This window comes from Calidris pugnax, unplaced genomic scaffold (genome assembly GCF_001431845.1).
Source record: "Calidris pugnax isolate Ruff unplaced genomic scaffold, ASM143184v1 scaffold24, whole genome shotgun sequence".
Taxonomy (NCBI): domain Eukaryota; kingdom Metazoa; phylum Chordata; class Aves; order Charadriiformes; family Scolopacidae; genus Calidris; species Calidris pugnax.
In genome coordinates this window covers 13,630,210-13,649,651 of record NW_015090922.1, presented here as the reverse complement: position 1 = coordinate 13,649,651, position 19,442 = coordinate 13,630,210, and the positions used below count along the sequence as shown (strand labels likewise).

The 19,442-nt window shown below is 40.5% G+C and overlaps 1 protein-coding gene across 1 annotated transcript in view; it reads left to right on the top strand.

Moving 5' to 3' along the window:
* Positions 1-17,288, top strand: part of SLC4A1AP (solute carrier family 4 (anion exchanger), member 1, adaptor protein) — a 17,938-nt gene extending 650 nt beyond the window's left edge. The window contains exons 2-15 of the mRNA XM_014950475.1: positions 1-395; positions 1,351-1,531; positions 2,263-2,385; positions 3,246-3,306; positions 4,027-4,166; positions 4,303-4,463; positions 5,216-5,285; positions 8,958-9,147; positions 9,970-10,081; positions 10,656-10,896; positions 12,201-12,275; positions 13,323-13,393; positions 15,605-15,677; positions 16,848-17,288. Coding sequence (XP_014805961.1) covers positions 1-395; positions 1,351-1,531; positions 2,263-2,385; positions 3,246-3,306; positions 4,027-4,166; positions 4,303-4,463; positions 5,216-5,285; positions 8,958-9,147; positions 9,970-10,081; positions 10,656-10,896; positions 12,201-12,275; positions 13,323-13,393; positions 15,605-15,677; positions 16,848-16,897 — 1,943 coding nt within the window. The 3' untranslated portion in view covers positions 16,898-17,288. The remainder of the gene's footprint in view (positions 396-1,350; positions 1,532-2,262; positions 2,386-3,245; positions 3,307-4,026; positions 4,167-4,302; positions 4,464-5,215; positions 5,286-8,957; positions 9,148-9,969; positions 10,082-10,655; positions 10,897-12,200; positions 12,276-13,322; positions 13,394-15,604; positions 15,678-16,847) is intronic.
* Positions 17,289-19,442: the final 2,154 nt, after the last annotated feature.

The following is a 19,442-nucleotide window of genomic DNA, read 5'->3' as shown; positions in this document are numbered from 1 at the left end:
CCGCGCCGCCGGCGCCGCGCTACGAGGAGCCGCCGTGGGGCAGCCGCCCGCCGGCCGGCGCCGGTTACGGGCTGGAGGTGCTGAAGGGCGGCGTGGCGCTGGGCTCGGTGCGGCTGGAGGGCGGCAGCTGGTTCCTGGTGGGGCGGCTGCCCGGCTGCGCGCTGTCCCTGGAGCACCCCTCGGTGTCGCGGCACCACGCCGTGCTGCAGTACCGCGGGGCGGGAGGCTCCCCCGACGGCCCCGCTGCCGATGCCGCTGGCTTCTACGTCTACGACCTGGGCAGCACCCACGGCACCTTCCTCAACAAGGCCCGGGTGCCGCCACGCACCTACTGCCGGGTGCGGGTGGGCCACGGGCTCCGCTTCGGCGGCAGCTCCCGCCTCTTCCTCCTGCAGGTGGGTCGGGGCCCGGGCGGTGCTCCCCGCAGCCCGGGTGGGGTGACTGGTGCGGGAAAGGCTTCCCCGGATCGCGCTCAGGAGCTTGCCCGCCTACCTCTACCATCTCCTCCTTACCCGCCTCCATCTACCATCTCCTCGGCATCTTGGAGAGGAGGCGTGAAAGCGCTTTGGTTGGGACGCTTTGAAAGCGGCCCAGTGCTGTGGTGGTGTTTGTAGTGGGGAAAAGCTGTCAGCTGCTCAGTGTCCGCTGCTGGCTTTGGGGTGAGCTTTGGGGCTGAAGGACAGAGTGGGGTTGCGGGGTCCCTCCACCCTGGTGCACTGGGCACTGGGCAGCTCTGCCAGGGGCTCAGCCCCAGAATGGCCACGGCAGCTTCTGCCTGGCATGTGGTGAGAGCAGAGGATGTTCCTCTCCATCAGTGTGTGGTGAGAGCGGAGGGCATTCCTCTCCCTCGGTGTGTGGTGAGAGCAGAGGGCATTCCTCTCCATCAGTGTGATGTATCAGGAAAGTCTCTCCGGCAGGGTGACGCATTGGGAGAGTAAAGTACTAATGGTTCTTTGTGATCCAGGGGAGCTTTTAATAGTAGGAACTTAGAAAGCACTTAGAGTGCCCTACCTGCACTTCAGAGGTTTTAGTTGTGCATTCCTAAAATTCTCCTGTGTGGCACTGTTAAAAAAGGTTGTTGCGTTCTGCTTTTAAAATACAGTCATAGTTGAGATTGGTCTCCTTACAAGTACACAGTAATGCTTGTTTCTTTTTTCTCCTCCTTTAAAAGGGATATTAAAACTAATATATTTAAGGATGGAAACCATAACAAATGGTCTAATAATGCCACTTTTTGAAGAGCACTGTAATGATTTCTTACTGTTATTGTGTATTATCTACACGTGTGATGAAAATACTTTTTTTTTTCTTTTAAGAAACACTTCTGTAAAGTTACTGTTTGTGACCTAGGGGCCTGAAGAGGACCAGGAGTCTGAGTCGGAGCTAACTGTGACACAACTGAAGGCACTGCGTAAGCAGCAGCGAGCAAAATTAGAAAAGACGATGTTGGGAGAGGACTCTGACGAAGAGGAAAAAGAGGAGAGAAATGATAAGGGTCAGAACAGTGATATGAGCTGCTCGTGGGGAATGGGTGAGTGATGCATAAATCAGCTGATACATGCTGGATGGTCTTTAAGCCAGTTTTCAGTGAATACTACGGCTGAAATTGCAGCTGGACACCCAAGTGTCCCAACCCAGTAGAAGTTCTTGAGTACAGATTAATCCTTTTCCTTTTAAAAAGAAGAGTGCTGTGACAAGGCAAGCTTATATCTTACCTAGGTGAGGACTATGTTAGAGCCCCTTTTAAGGGAGAAGGTAATTTGCTTATACCTATAAAAGCTCACAAAACTGAGAGTTTAGGTTAATTCTATGTGGTTTGTTCCTGTGATGATGTCCACAATTTTACCTTAGAGGTGAAATTTAATTGCCTGAGACTTCTGTGCAGTATAGCTGTCTTTAAATTTAAATAGGAAGTCCACATCTTAATGCTACTAAATTCTAATTAATGAGCTTTTCAGTACAACAGAAGTTGGTTTTTTGAATGGAAATATATAAGCACATCTCTTGAAAGTGCTGAAACTGCAGTGATGTTCATCTGCAAAACTGTGTCATATAATGGAATAACTAAAAGCAAAAAAGAAGCAGGATTCTGCATTTATTTTCTTTTATTGGATACAGAAATGATATTCAAGTTAAGGGAAGTAATTTTAGGGTGATGTAACTGATGCTTCTTTCAAACTAATAAAAGCTGAAATATACCGATGTTCTCTTTCTAAGGTTTTGTCTTTTTTTTTTTTTTGTACTTCGTGTGTCATCTTCTAGGGGAGGATGCTGAGGAGGATGAGGTTGAAGAAAACCCTATTGCTATTGATTTTCAAGATGTACAAGATGCCTTCTATATGAAAGATCCCAGAAAGGCTTTACAAGGCTTTTTTGACAGAGAAGGTACCTTTTTTTTTAATTAAATTTAATCTTTTCTATTTAGCAAAGTATGATGTTTGTGCTCATGTTTCTCTTTGGGAATTAAGATGTGGGAGCTAAACTTTTCTGTTGCATTGTGGGTGAAGTTTTTTATTTGGTCACACTTAGAGTGGGCAGGTTGGAGGTGGTTTGGGTTTTGGGGCTTTGTTTTTGTTTTTTGTTAAAACTTAGCTCACAGTTGTATATCTGAGATTTAGTTATCAGTTCCTAAAGTGGTAGTTGGAGAGAGCACTTTGTATTCCTCTGGAGTGGCACTCAAACCACACCCAGGCTTTGAAGCTATGCTGAAAAATCCAAACCCATCAAATTCCAGGCTGTTCTGTTCGGAGACGGCTGTGATTGTGAAATAGAATTGGAAAGTACAATAAGACAAAAGACAATAATGAATTGGCCTAAACTTTTGATGGTTGCTAGTGAAACTAATAGATGACACACGTGATAAAATGAAAAATTAATCTTCAAGACAAACAATAGCTGTGAATCCAGATTGTAAACTGTTGTTACTTCAATGTCATTTACTTTAACGCATACAGAGGCAAGATTGTTTTCCCTTTGAACTACATTTTCTTGAACAGGCCACTTAGAGATGTATTTTTTTTGATCTAAAAAAGCTTTGATTGTCAAAAACAACCAAATGAGCATAATACCAACTGAAGATCCTGTGGCTTAAAAAAAATAGAGAGAGAGAAGGCAAATTCAGTCCTTTGATACGTAACAAGGGCATTTTATCTCTTATCTTTAACCATGATGTTCTTCTCTGCTGTAAAGATTATTCCTGCTTATTTCAGTGTTGGTTACTACCTCAACTTTCTTTTTCTCTCTAGGAGAAGAGTTAGAATATGAATATGATGATCGTGGGCACAATAGCTGGCTATGCAGGATCAAGTATGTATATCTACATTTGCTTTCGTACGTAGAAGCTGCCTTCATAGAATTTACAAATAAAAGCTGAAGGAATAACTTGACACGCTTTGGAGGCCAGCTGGAATTAGACCTGAGCCCTGATTCTGAAACAGAAGTTTGAGGATCAGTGTCTGCACTCCTTTCTGGTTTGGTAGCATTCGGTTTTCCTTAGAGATGAAAATCAGGAAAGCGAGAGTCTAGGCTCTTTCAGTTCCCCTAGTTTTGAGAAATATGTAAATTGAAATACGAGAGAAGAAACTAGGACACAGTATCTGTCAATTCCTAATGGGAGAAAGGGGAAAAAAAAAAAAAAAGTAATTCATTCTACTAGGTACCCAATTTCAGTTCTTTTATCGTATAAGGTAATTTTTGATGGGCTCATGCAAGAGGCCACTAATGTCATCCTTTTATAAGACAGGAGAAGGTGAGGTGGAATTAAGTTACCAGAATAGGTACAACGTTGCAATGTTTGTACTGCTTAAGAAACCTTTGCTTCAGTAGGGAAAATATTTGTTACTGGTGTTGCATGGATGCAAGATACTGGTGCTTAAAAAGATTCGGGGATTGATGTTTAACCTTTTAACTTCTTGTATTCCCAGTAGAATTAATATAGGCAGAATTATTATTTGGGCTAGTGAAATAAAAATGTACATGCAGGCTTTGGGAAATCTGAGCTGTTCTCTGATCCTTCAAACTGAACAGGTTGCCTGTGGATGATGCATCAGGGAAGCAGCTGGTGGCAGAGGTTCTCCATTCAGGAAAGAAGAAGGAAGCCATGATACAGTGTGCACTGGAGGCTTGCAGGCTACTTGATGCTCGAGGAGTGCTGAGACAAGAAGCAGGTGAATAACTACTCAAATGCTGTGATCATTCTAAAAGCCCTAGACTGGGGATTTTAGATTGCTCTCTTGAATTTGTTTTATTGCTTAGTGGTATGCAAATCATCTTGGTTCTTGCATTCTCCCTTGCCTTTCCCAGTATCCCGAAAAAGGAAATCAAAGAACTGGGAAGATGAGGACTTTTATGACAGTGATGATGACACCTTCCTTGATCGAACTGGTGCAGTAGAAAAGAAACGACTGAACAGAATGAAAAAAGCTGGTAAAATAGAAGAAAAACCAGAGACTTATGACTCCTTGGTAAGAAAAATTATTATGACATGCCAGGCTTATTCTTTTATATATGTATTATTACTAAAAAGGAAAATCAAAAATATTTTCTTACCTTCCTCTGCTAGCTTGAGCTTGGTAATCATTTCAGGCCTTCAGCTCTCAATTGGCGAAGTCAGAATAAAATAGAGGGTCTTTGATTTATGGAAATATCTATAAATACCTGAAATTATTGCTTACTTTATTCTAGTGGAAGCATACTACCCTGCTTTTGCATGCATAGTATTGCATTCTTCTTTGTGGATCACAGCAGTGGGTGGATGAAATACCAGAGCAGGATACTTTTAAAATAGTTTTAAAGCATCAGAAAATAATTGCAAGCTTTCAAGTGCACAGGGCACATCCCAAAGAAGTATCTCATTCTGCTCCAAAGAATAAGTGGCCTGGAGTGACAGGGGAGTGACAGCTAAAAGCCCTACACAGAAAATAGGGTGTGGGGGAGCCGGGATAGGGAGGGTTGGAGGATCACAGCGGTGGTATAACACTGCTGCAGAAGCATTATACATATTTTTGTGTTTCAGAAAGAACATTATTTGAACTGTATGTGAAAGGACTGATAAGTTGTTTAGGAACAATCTAGACTAGAATTTTTTCAGCCCAGAAACTCCTGGTCAAGACCAGAAGTAGAAAGATTGAGGTAATTTGGTAGGATATTTGAGTAATTCTTAAAAGGGGATTTTAAGAAGATAAAAAGCTCTTCTAAGCATGTTGTTCTTTCATAGGTCACAAAGCTAAAAGAAGCTGAAAATGAGCTTTCTGAGATAACAGAGAAGCTGAAGGCTTCAGGGAAAGGTAAGGCATGAAGTTTATTTGATCGTAGTGCTTTCCATAAAGAACAGTAAAGAGATGAAAATATATCATATGGATTTCTATCTTAAGCACTTTTGTTTTTTAGTGTTCTCTTTTCACAAAAGGGTAGGAAGATTTGCAGGTCACTGAGTTAGCTGGAGAGGCTACTTAACGCTCTTCATCCAGTAGTTTATGTACTCTGTGTGTATTGTCACTTGCTAATGCACACGGCTTTTTCCAAACAAGCAACATTTAAGTTAAGGTAAGGAGGTGAGTATACAAGCTCCTGGAGCTTAAGAGGATGAACATTATTACTGTTTATCTGTCCATATTAGTGAAAGTGACCCAATTTGAGGAGCACTTTTTTCCACTCTGTCCAAAACCCTTCATAAGAGAAGAGCAAACGACTGACAGAAAAGACAGTATCTTTTATTTCACTTTTCTCATTGTAAATGCACCATAACAAGGAGAGATAGGAAAAGAGAAATGTGGAGTCAAAGCAGTTGACACTTAGCCCATGTGTTCAGTGAACTTGCTAGTTTATGAGGGTGCCATTCAGGTTCTGAGATTATGCCTTTGTGTAGGAAGGCAGAGCCTTTCCAAAGTGCTGATTGTATCTGGCAGCGAGTTAGATTTAAAAGCATATTATACAAATAGCTGCATTTTGCTTTCTGTTGCTGCTGATGTCTTGTGGAATAAAAGGAAGGCATGAAGGAAATGTGTTTAGGCTGGTTCTTCATACAAAAGCCTGTTTAACAGAGTTGGCATTAATAAAGGTTGCGGTGTCAGTTTGTCAGAAGCATTTCTCTCCAAGAACCCTAGCAGCAATCTGACAGCTGGGCTCTTTCCTGCATTATATGGGCACGTCTCTTTCCAGTTATTCAGCTCAACACCAGAACTCATTTGTATCAGTGTTTTTGTTGGTGATTGATTATACCAGATCACCGTTCAGAAAACAGTAGTTCCACTGAGCATTCTAACTGATGGGTCAGTTCAGTGTGTTTGAAGGAATTGTTCTCAGCATGACTGTACTGATACGGAGTTAACGATTGACTAGCAGAAGCTAATGCTTTATATTGTCTGAGACATGTAATTCCAAGCTTTCATATGTTATGATGCATTTGTTTCTGCTGATACTGTTTCTCAACAAGACTGTTAAATCATATTGTAGTAAAGGCTGGGAGAAGGAAGAATCAGTTCATTTATCGACTTTTACTAACAGCATATAATTCTGATATAAGTTATCATGGTTTGCTAAATTGTAACTGGTTACACACCTAGTTTAGAGCCTTGGAAAAATTGCGGTCTCAGCACTTAGTGCAATACAGAGTAATTCAGTACTGGATGTGAATTTCCTAGAAGGAGGGAAGGTTAAAATGTAGCAAAGATTGCATGGTAAATTACTTTGTGTGTTTGTGTTCTGAATATTTGTGTTTTCTCTGATTTCTTTGGGTGCTTCAGGTTAGTTGCAGGTGTGAGTACTTGCGTACGACTGTAAGCCAGGGGCATGTGTATTGATCATGGGTGATTCTTACCACTGTCATGAGCTCTCTGGCAAAGCTGCTGAATTACATACAATTCTGAAACCTTAACGCACTTTTGCTTCCTCTAAAGAGTTATTTGTAGCCTAAAGGCAAGAGTGTAGAGACACCAAAGAGTGAATGACAGGATAAATTGCAACACCTCTTACTAAGTACTTGGAGAAATTACGTGGTTGTCTAAAAGATCGCAGTAGAAGTTCACAAATTGTTCTCTGGAGTTCTTCAGAGCTAACTACTGATGGACTAACTTGGTATCTCTCATTCGCTGATGCAGCTGAATGAAAATCAAGTTCATCAGTCTCATCTTTGGTTGCCTGTTCAGAAGAAAATTATCAATAAGTTGATGGTGCAGTAAATAGCCCTGTAGCTTTTTTCATTGAAATATAAAGCCATGATTGATTCACCTTCTAGCATTGTCACATTTTATTTCAGTAGTGTAGAAAACTGCTGCAACAGATATCAAATGCTAACAGTAACCTCATAAGCCGAACTTCCTGATCTGTATCAAGATCAGGATATCTTTTTCAGGAGATTTTTATCAAGATCTGCTCTTAATCAAGCAGACAATCATGTTTGCAAAAAGAGTGATCCGATTTGCTGAAGCTCACTCACTGACTGAGGCACTCTTACACTGTTGTGCAGCTAAAGCAGCAGCTTTGGAACCCTGCGTTTAATTGTTCTGAATTATCTGTCTAGACACCAAGCCTTATCTTTGAAATTTGGTGTTTAAGTCAAATGATCCTTTTGCTCAGCCTCTGCCTGGTAGGAGTTTCAGGCTCTTTGTTATCAGTACCTTTTCACTGATGATTTTTATCTCAGCTTGTACAAATACTTAAGAGGGAAAAGAAGTGTATTTCTGTCTGAATTTCTTTTATGACATGTTTTGTCATCATTTGTATTTGCATGGAGGTGAATGCTACAACTGTTTCTTATCTTTTGGAGCCTTGTAATTCTGTATTTCTTTGAACAGTTACTGTTGTGACTTTCATATATTTGCAAATTGTAAGCTGTTTTGTTCTAGATCAGTAATATTCTTTTCAATTGAGTCCACTTGTAAACATGAGTCTTACTAGACTTTTTTCTAAATATCTAAGTCGTGTAAAACTGCTGGAAAATGGACTCCTAACAATAACTTACACTATTTATTTGTACACATTTAAAATTTCAAGTGCTACTTAACTAGCTCAAGCTGAACTGAAAATAATTCATTGATCATGGAATTATTCTTGTGCATATATACATAAATGCTTATAATGCAGGAAGTAAATACCAGATTTGCCACTTTTTGTATATTAAAAGGCAGAAGATTGCCTGTCTAAAGGCTTGTTAAAATTTCAGCAACTGCATTTTTCTTTCTTTGCCTCCAAGTTATTTTGGAACACAGTACAAAAACTGCTGAAGCGTTGTTCAAGATGAAGAAAGGAGTTTTCCTGGGGTTAGAATTCTGTATTTAGTTTTCTTGGTCATTAGAGCTTTAGTTTTTCCTCCTAACTTTTATTTTAATTAGTCAAATATGTGTAGAATGATTAATATTTGAAACCAGGTGGAGTAGAAAGACTGTCATTAGTCTTTTTCAAGTACAGAGCAGTGTTTTCTTGTTAGAAAATGCAGTCAAAAGAAAGGTAAATTTTGTGTGATTGGCTTAATGTATGAAACTATTCTTGTATGTACTCAGTCATCCAGGAGTCAGCATCGTGTGTTGATTCATTTCTAGCTTTGTGAATGTCATGACATAAACTTTCCAGGAAAGCCAAAATGGCATTCCCCGTACAGTGGTATGGGATTCTTTGTAACTGTGTTTATTTTAGTCTGTGACTACAAAAAAAGAACCCTTAAGCCACTACTTTAGGGACAGTAGATCTTGAAGGAGATGAGAAACCTAGAATAGAGATACTCATTTGTAAAGAAACATTCAGTTTTAAGAGAGGTTTTGTTATCTAAGCGGATTAAGGTTTACTGTTGTGCTTTTTTGTCTTTCCAGGACTAACAGCCTCCATTACTTCATCGTTCAACAGAAACTTGCAGAGAGGATAGTTGTTCCTATATACCTTATTCTCCAAAGTTAGGATTTTATGAGTGCAACTCTCATCTCCCCACCTGTAACAATATGTATCTTCCCTTTATTTTTGCATAGTCCAGTCCCAGCCAGCAGCTCAAGATTCCTTGGACGAATTCATGACCGAAATAAAATCGGGATGCACCTTAGACAGCGTGGCACGAAAGAAGCTTCACTTGCGGTCCTTTGAACTGAAGAAAGAGCAGCAGAGACTGAAAGGGTTAATAAAGCTCGTCAAGCCTGCAGAACTGCCTGAGCTGAAGCCTCAGTAAGTCTTGGCTAAAGTGCAAAATGATTGCTTTTACTGTTGTTATTGTCCCTGGGCAGTTGTGCAAGCCCTGTAAGTAGACAGCTTTCCAAACACAAAAGCAGGATGGCCTTCCAAACCACCTGGCTCATCTCTTTAAAGAGCCGCTGTGCCTTTTGGCTCTTGCTGCATCTATGGTCCAGGCAGATGCCTCCAAACAGTGGAGTAAGAGAAGCCCACACAGCGGGGATGTGGAGGAAGGGACTGGAAGCATGGTGTCAGCTTTGTTAATTTTTTTTTCCCAACCTGCATCCAAAAGGAACTGAGAAATTTTACAGTTATTATGTACAACGTGAAAACCACTTTCACTCTGTGCAATGTACCTGAAAGTCAAGTGTAGTTGCTGTTCCACTACTGCCTGGGAGCACTGCTGCAATCCAGTCGGGCGTGTGCTGGGTTCATCAGCTAGTGGCAGCTTGATTAGAGGCTTAATTACTTAATTAATTTACTTAAATTGAGGTTTGGCTTTAGAGTGTGTTTATATATATACACATATATTATGTACATATGTAAGTATGTGTGTGCAATTGAATTTGAGGGAGTCTGTTTGGTAGAGATTTTTTTTTATTTTATTTATTTCCTGTACGGCAAGTGTCTGAATCCCACAGCATGTGTGTAGGACAGAGGAGTCACCTCCTGCACCTTCCTCCTTGGGTGCTCCAAGTGAGACAGAAAGAAATGGATTTTTATATATCTACTTCTAATTTGCAGGCTTTTTGCATTTGTAAATATAAGACATTTGATACTTTGTACATTGTATTCTTTGTATCTAATTTTTATTAGGAGTGGGAGTTACAGCCTGGAAGCAGAGAGCAAGCCCAAAAAGATTACCCTGCCTCTCTTTGGTGCAATGAAAGGGGGGAGCAAATTCAAGCTGAAAACTGGAAGCCTAGGGGTAAGTTGGACTCATAAGTCCTGTGAGTCAGAAGCTATTTCTCAGACACCTTCACAGGCTGTGGAGAGTGTCGGTGGCAGCCATGTCTTCTGACACGTATGGAAGCAGCAGGGAGAGCCTGCAGCAGTGGAAGGTGCACACCCTTTGCTGCCAGGAGCTACCACTCTCTGCCCTTCTACAGCCTGTCTCCTGGGGCACGGCCTTGGTCCAAAGTGGATCAAGTGGAGGCAGTCTGGGGACATCAGGCTGAGCTGCTGCTGTACCTCAGCAGCTGCTTCTTTACTTTCTTTTGTTTTCCTTGAGCCTTTAGCTAAATCATATCCAAGAATGATTCAGTTTCCAGTGTCCCTCTTACAAAAAGGCTGCAACCCTTGTCTATGGACTTGACAATTTTTTTTCATCTTCCATCTCTACTAATAACTTTCCCTTAGAACCTAACTACTCTTCATCCTGAGACTGTTTCCTTACCAGCTGTCTCTTTGATGGTAATGTGTGTTCTTTCTCCTGTAATGCTTATCTGTGACATCTACCTCCATATTATCTTAGCACTGATGCATGAGTCTTTCTCCTACAGAAGTTGCCTGTTAAGCGTCCAGACATCCCTGAAAGCTTGTTAAAAATGAAAGATGATGGACCAGAGGAGGAGGAGGAAGAAGAAGAGGAAGAAATGGGGGAGCAGCAAGAAGTTGATGCAATAAAAAGCAGAGCATCAAACCTGGAAATGAAAATGACAACAGAGGAAGAAACGGGAAAAGAAACTAACAATGCTGATGGTTCTCCTTGCAATAACAAGAATCTAGAATCCCTTCAGGATGGTAAATCATTGGTTTTGATTTTTCCAGTAATGAAGCTGAGTCTGTTACTGCTGAATTTTTCAGACCTTTGTGAATTTCCTAAGGTTTGAGTCACAGGTTATTCAGCAGATTTCTTTTCCATTGATTTTTGCCATGAGTCCAGTGTCTGTATGTCAACAGATGAGTTTCGCATGGTTCTGTTTGAAACTCCACTTGGCAGTCAGTTTTTCATGCTTTCAGTAAAAATGTCCTAGACACAAGAAAAGTCCTATTTTGTTTCCATTTGATTGAGTGTCCATACGATAAAATACAATATACTGTTGGCAGGGAAAGTGACTTAATAAGAGAACAAATACCTGTGTACAGCTTCAGATCAGTTTGTAAGGAGTAAAAATAAAAAGTTTATCTCAAATCATAGAATAGTTTGGGTTGGAAGGATCCATCCTTTTTTACATCATAGTATCATAGAATTGTCTAGGTTGGAAGGGACCTTTCAGATCATTTAGTCCAACCATCAACCTAACTGATAAAAAAACATCACTAATCCATACCTCTAAGCACTATGTCTATCCATCTTTTAAATACCTTCAGGGATGATGCCTCAACCACTTCCCTGGGCAGCCCATTCCAATGCTTAATAACCCTTTCAGTGTAAAAATTTTTCCTGATATCCAATCTGAACCTTCCCTGGTGCAACTTGAGGCCATTTCTTCTTGTCCTATCGCCTGTGACTTGGGAGAAGAGACCGACCCCTGCCTCTCTACACCTCCCCTTCAGGTAGTTGTAGACAGCAATAAGGACTCCCCTCAACCTCCTTTTCTCCAGGTTGAACAACCCCAGCTCCCTCAGCCTCTCCTGATAAGACTTACTCTCCAGTCCTCTCCCCAGCTTCATTGCCCTTCTCTGGACCCGCTCCAGCACCTCAATGTCTTTTTTATGGTAAGGGTCTGAAACTGGACACAGTACTTGAGGTGGGGCCTCACTAGTGCCGAGTACAGGGACATGGTCACCTCAGAAAACTCAGTAATGATGTTTCTCACTAAATGATCTGTTTCATGACAGAAACCTAATTCTGACTTCTTGTCTTAATGCTGGACAGGTTGTGCTTGAAAAGTGTGTTTTAACGGGCCACAACTTTTTCTTTAATATTGTAGTATGATGGACTTGGTGGATGAAATAGTTTGGAGGACTGTTAAGAGGCTCTTCCTGAGACAAATGTTGCTATGAGTTCCCTTTTGTACTTTGTCTCAGGGATGGTAGTGCTCTATTCATCACAGTTACTGCAGACTGCTCACCTAGCTCTTTTTTTTTTTCTTTTTTTTCAGAGGTTCATTTTCAGCCTGAGCCAAAGATACTACGGAATAAATCTCAATTGGAACCCTCACAAGAGAAATCTCAAGGTGAGCAGTACAATTTAGACTCTATTGTACAGTAACACATGAGTTTAGAAACTACCTGAAGGAGCTAGTGTGGTCTTCTGTCAGAAGGAAACTAAGCCTTATCTAGAGCCTAAAGTAGGAATCTAAAATTCAAATGAAAGATTGTGTTTTGCTTGGAAAATGGGAAGTGTGTGGTGAAGGTGGGTCACTTCAACTACACTTCAGTTCTTGCTTTTCATAGTCATTAACTGCTTTGGGATCCTTTGTTTAAAAAAATAGCATAAGAAGAAAAATTATTTTAACTTAGGAATGCAAATGTAATGCTTCCCCCCCTTATTTTATTGCAGTAGCTCTTAACACTACAGAAGGACAGAACTTCCCTTTTATAAAGTGACAAATGCTACATAACATTAACTAATAGTCTGTTAATGACCCAGATGACCCCTCTATGTGTTCCCCCCCAAAAAAATAAATGAGTACTGATTTATTTAGTGTACTGAATATTTGGACATCTGTGTAAATCTTCTACTTTTTCATAGCTGAGGCTCTTAAGAATATGTCATCCTGTCCCCTTCATCTCCTCCATAGACTTAATCCACAAGAGTTTCAATATTTCACAGATTAAGTGGCAGAAAAGCCAAGCATACTTCTATCTTTCTGTCTTCCTCTCGCCTATGTTGCTATGAAATATGCACCAATGTTGGACCAAACAATGTTGATCCTGTGCATTTTCTACTGCTTCCATCCAAATCAGTCACTGCAGTCATTACAGATAGATAATACCTTTTTAGAAAATAAAACATCTGCCATTAACTAAAAGTGTGTTATAGAATCCCAAATACGGGACGTTATTTAAACTGCATTCATGTAGGTGACTGACAGTGTGCTAAACATAAGTTAATCTATGAAAAACAAAAATATGTTCAGCAGTCTAAGTATGAATTTTGTTGCAGTGAGCTGTCTTGAATTTCCTTTTAGATATATTCACTTTTATGTGAACTTTCTATAAGCTTATTTTTGATGGAACTGATCATGCATGATGATAAAACAAATCTTCTTTCTTGTCAGCATCAGCGGCTGTATGTAAGGAACCTGAAGAGACACCTGAGAAAGTTAAGAAAATCAATACCTCAAGCAAGGTCAGTTATGGTACTATGACTCTTATAGGTCAAGGAATTGTTTAGTCATCTCTTTATTAGTGAAAAATTAGCAATTTGATTGAGTGTGACTTGGTGGTAGTAGTGCTTTTCTGCTGACTAAGACCCAAACGTAGAATCACACATTGCCATCGGACACAGATTTTTAGAGTCTCCAATAAGAAGGTAAAGCACAACATTTCAAGCATGACAGAGGCTCTCAATTCAATCACAAATTTATTTCTTCATCTTTTCACTTGGCTGTTAGCCTCTGCTAATTGCTGCTTCTCCCATATCAAAAGTGTTGTAGGACATAGGTGCTCTCTGGGCTTTGGGAATGGCATTGCCAAACTTCCTGTGGGGAGTAGCTTGGGAAGTGTGTATCGACTGACACAGAGCACGCTGGACTAAAATTGTGGATAGTTTCTATTACCATTACCAAACCTCATCCTTCCCTGTAGAGGTGGAAAAAGAGAAGTCTAAGAGTCTTTTGCAACCCAATTTTTAATAAATTTGAGTAGATGTATCAGACAGTGTTCCTCCTGTGCATAAGATTTGTATTAAAATGTAAAGTATATGAGCCTTGCCTATTTTGGGACACAGGCAATTGTTGCCTTCCTGGAGCTGGGAGAGAGCCTGTGTGGCAGGATGCTTTTAGCCTTGTGATTACTGCGAGGCTCTTCCCTTTAGGGTGCATCCCAGCCTTCTGCTGACTGCCATCCAACAAGATTACTGTGCTTGCTGGGCCATGAGTTCTGACTGTTAGGACAATTTCTGTGTGGTGGACATCTAATTTTAGTCCTGCACCACTTCCTTAAAGAAAGTTCACTCCCTGCAGCCCGTGTGTGCTAACTGCCACCTTGTAAGTCCTGGCAAAGGACCCAGGGATTGGGTCAGCACAGCCTTTGAAATTGTCATTTGTTGCTAGCCTATAAAGTGTGTAGATAAAGAAAGCAAGAGTAAATTTATACTGTTAAAGCCCAAGTTATACCATTTACCGTAAGAATATGGGAGAACAAGGCAGCTTCTCATGCTGAGGCAGTCAAGTCAGCACCTCTCATCAGCGCAGAGTTCACTCTAACACTGAGCATTCTCCAAATACCAGATGGCTTAGCTGTATTCTCTCTCCCATCGCAAATCACTTTTTCCATATGCTGTCTCTGCCTTTGGGCTCGGATCTAGCATGGAAAATATCAAGCAGAAGTCAGCTTTGGGTTTTTTTTTCCTCTTTTTAATATTTAAGGAATAACTTTGAATCATGTAAAACTGGAAAAACAATTTTAAAGTGACTTTTCACAAGCCATATTTAAAACTGTTCAGCCCTGCAGTCTACTGTTTTGGAAAACATTAGTCTTCCACAAGAACTGTTTTCAAGCTTAGGTTGGGGAAGGAAAGTTTTTGAGGGAATGAAAAATTGCTTCAACTGCATAACTTAAGACTGTGTCATGATACTACAGAGTAATGCAAATCAGTGCTGAGTAATCTGGCTACATTTTTAGCTCTTAAGTCTTGCACTTTACAGTTGTATGATTTATTTTTGATAGCTGCCTGCAGTTGTTGAAAACAAAAGTTGTTGAGAAAGTGATGCTGATGTAGCTGAACTTAAAAATCTAAGAACAAAAAGACATTGCTGTGTCAATATTTGAATTGCAAGTGAACTGTTTCAGTTTACTTTAAACATTTCAGTGATGCCAGTGAGACATGAAAAAATCAGGGTTTCTTTTCTTTTGAAAAACTGTTACCTTTATATAACAGCTGAACTTTTATATACTCAAGTGTGAAAGTCACCTTAAACGTGAGGTTTTCAGTGGGATTATGTGCTGAAAGCAGTAAAGCGCTTCTTGAAAACCCTACTCTAAATCTTTTTCCCTGCGTAAAGAAATTCTGTGTCAAGTAACACTACCAAATGTTAGGATGACAAGATTAAACTGTCTGGAAGTAGAGAGGAATGTTCCTGTTCTGATTGGACTGGATGACCTTCAGAGGTCCCATCTAACCAGCATTTCTATTATTCTGTGACTCTACTGGGAATAAACTGGATCTATTTGAGGGTTTGATATTTCCTTTTTCCTCTGTATTATTAATTTCATCCCAGACTCCTGTAGAAATAACCCTCACCTTTCAGTATTTGTCTCTGAATTAAGGCGAGACTTAGTGGCTGTGACACATTGCTGGAGGGGTGTGGCACATTAAAAATCTTTTCTCCTTTTGCAGGTCCAACAACCCTTTTTTTCCTCACAGTACCCAGATGATGACCCAGACTACTGCATATGGATTCCTCCTGCAGGTATCAACCACTTCCTTACCACTTGTAGTCTTATAACTCAAGAATCCACCTAATAAGTAGTCAGGGTATCCCTGTAACTTCCTGACAAGAAAGTAATTTAGGAATACTTTACCCAGAACCTAATGTTTTCTGGCATGTTATGCCCCGTATTTGTTGTATCACCATGCAAGTCTTGCTGGGGAATACAGGTCGTATCTGCAGTAGCTTCATCTCAATGGCTTGATACACCTGAAGTTTGTTTTTCAGTTTTATAACACCTGAGAGAGCTAACTCCGTTCACACATAGTGATATGATGGTCTTGTTGAAAGACAAGCTCAAACCTTCACTAGGGATAAATACTCCGACAATCTTCCTATTCTCAGTTTTCACAGAAGGCTGTGAAATCTTAAAATCTTCACTGTAGATTTTTGTAAAAATCATTGGAATACAAACTTTGGATCGTGTGTTTTGGAGGCAAGTCTTGGTAACACTTTGGTGAAGGCACTAAATAGTTGAATAATTTTTTTACTTTAGTTCCAGAGTGTTTTTTACCTGTGAGGTTACTCTTAAACAGTGTAATGAATTTTCTCTAAAACTGGAAATTCATTTCCATGCATTGAGGCTTTCATAGTAAATTCAAAGCTTAGCTTTCATTTAGTAGATTCATTAATACAATTTTTACAAGGCTGTTGCAGGCTATACATAAGCTCCAAAGGGAGTGAGATTGTGAATAAATTTTACTGAAAAAAAAATACAATCTGGTGAATCATCCTTTGATTAAAGACTGCACTTCTCTGACCTATGAATCCTCTGGAACAAAATACCCGATTGGGTAGCTCAGAGGTCTGATTGGGAATAGCCACGTGAGCTGTGTCCATAAGAGGGAGCTCCATTTTCTGTATCTGCCTCCTACAGACTTACCTTCTGTCTAAGCTGGCATAATGAGAACACCAGGGAAAAGAAAATAGGGAAAAAAATATAATACCAACACCAAACCCAGGAATATATGATGTAATATTGACGCTATTAGTAAGTATAAATCAAAAGACTACTTGAATTGTAGTATCCAGTCTGACTTACCCTTTTTGTGCTTTTCTTACGCTGCCTAGAGACTCTTTCATACTTTGGTACAAATGTGTTGTGGATGAGGGGGAGAAAAAATAACACAACTCTTTCTCTTTGTCCATTAGGTCAAAGTGGTGATGGCAAGACTCACCTCAATGAGAAATATGGCTACTAAGCTTCAAGTGCCCCAGAGTACATCTGCAGTTGGAAGGACTGCTCGATTTGGGATTTTTTCACCACATGTTAAGTGAGGGATAAAAAGAGTTGGGTTTTCAGATGCTGTTCCAAATTCAAGGACATCAGCAGGCACTCAGGCTGTTAGCTCTCTCTGTGTCCTCTGTTTGTCTTCCAGATACTTTTTTAAAAGTGAAAGCCCACACATTCTTCTGTCTCTTCTTCAACTTATAGCTTTGTCCTTTTTTATTTGGTGTAAAACTGCAGGCTTATTTTTCCTTTTGTAAATAAAAACATACAAAAAGTATTAAAAATACATCTCTGTATACTTAGAGGCTTGATTAAATTTATTCATGTTGGTTTTATGCAATTAAAATGAGAAACACTCCTGGTTTGCTTCTGTGACTGCTACTTGAAAATACTGTTGTAGTAAACACAATCTTCTTATGGAAAAAACTTTCTATTTTGAAAAGAAAACTGCTTTACCTCCTCCCTCATGCAGTTGCTGGAATACTTGGTAACGAGTGGACTGGAACGGGTGAGCGTATGCTGTTATAAAGGTGTAGAAGAACTGAAGAGCCTGGCACTTTTAATGGTGGAAAAATATCCTGGAAAAGTTGTAATGAAGCCTGTTCTTCTCCTGTCCCAACACAAGAGCAAATTTCTTGATACTCATGGCCATGCAACACATGACAGGTCTGAATATTTTCCTTTTTGGCCAGGTATATGCGTCATTAGTCAAATACCTCCTTTTCCTCCAATAATAGCCATAAACCAGTATGTGGACATCATACCAGTGGAGGCCACCATATTATACAGACAGGGATCTACACAGTGATAAAGCTTTGCCATGATATTATTTTTCTATGCTCTGCAGACCACCGTGAAAATTTGTACATCTTGCTGGACAGAGTAACTCAGGTCTTATCACAAATCAAAGATCTTCTGATGGTCTGTGTATGTGTCAAGATTTGTGGGCTTTTTTCTTAAGGACCACGCTGTGTACCCTGTCACAATCCTGTTGTGGAAGAGGGCCTACATAACTTTGATTTTGAAAAAAATGGAGGAAATTACTTTTGCAGACCTCAATACTTAGGGAAGACTGCTTAGTTTCATGAGTAGAAACTTTAAAGAGTCTATGAAAATGAAAACTCTGGTTGCATATCAGTGTAGCACCCCAGGTGATTAATTACACCCATTTTTTTCTTTCAGCAGCTGGCTGACAGGGTCCTGCATACCCCACTCCCAACAGCTTTTACCGTAGCTGGGTGGAAAGTCTGATCCCATCTCAGCTCTCTCTGACTTCGTCAGAGTGTGCTGGCCCTGTCTGAAACTTTTTTCTGAATTCATAATGCTTAAATTAACAGTGGGGGACTCTAGTTGAAGCTGTGTGTGCAGACAGCTTCGAGACAGAGCTGAGCAAAGTCAGCAGGACCCAACATCTGGCATAAGCCATTGGAAACTTGCTCTGCACCCCAAACTTGGTGAGCTTCATGCAGCAATACCTCATCCAAATTAACAAACCTGTGCTTTTCAACCTATTACCCAGCCCTGAACTTCTGGATGGGCCTTTCCCACTGCTGTATGTGCTCTGTGGAAGCCACAGGTTGGGCTGATGTCCTCTCCACCACCACCCATACATATGAGGGTGAGGGTAAAAAGCAGACTTTCAAATACATACCCTGGAGACTTGGAAGGGCAGCTGCTTCCACCATAAGCTGTCTAACAGGACAGTCTTGACTGCTTGCTGGGTTTTCTGCCTCTTCTTTGCTGCACTGACCAATGGATAAGAAAACACACAGCAAAGGCTGCATCTCAGGCATAGCTGTAAGGTCCCCCACCACACAGTGACCCAGCACTGTTGCATTTTCTCTCCACTTCTCCCAAAACCACAGGTTAGAGCCAACAACCTCCAGATGGAGCTCATGATGCACAGACATCACCATACCTTAGGTCTCCTCTGACCACAAGGAGGGAATCCCGGCTGTGGCTGTGGGTACGGTCCCTTGAAGAACGCTTCCTCTTGCTTACCTAAAGAAAACTTAAACTACATGTAACACTCCACTTTCTGGACTGGAAAGGAGCATTCATAAGGTCCTTCAAAGGAGCACAGCACCTACTTGGTTACCTACTTGTCGAACTTTGTTTACAGCACTACAAAAAGCTCTAGGACACAGAGAAATGTCATTAACAAGTAGACCATCTTGTGGCCAGCTCATATGCCTTGCTCCAGCATTCAAAAAGGGACTATTTAAAGCTGCTATTTCCTGCACAGAGCACACAATTAGTTGGTATTTTCTTTGCAACATGTGTTTACCTCATTATCATACTTACTTTCCACTGCCACAAAACTTCCAGTTCTGTATTCACCTAATAAATACTCTCAAATTTATGGGGCATCAATGCCCTAAGGCCCATGAGCACCTAATATTTGGGCAGCTGGCTGCAAGATATTTTGGGTTGCAGTTATATGCATAAAGCAATATATGTTTTGATATTGCATAACACCACATTCTGCTGTTCTGGGGTACAGAATTATACATACA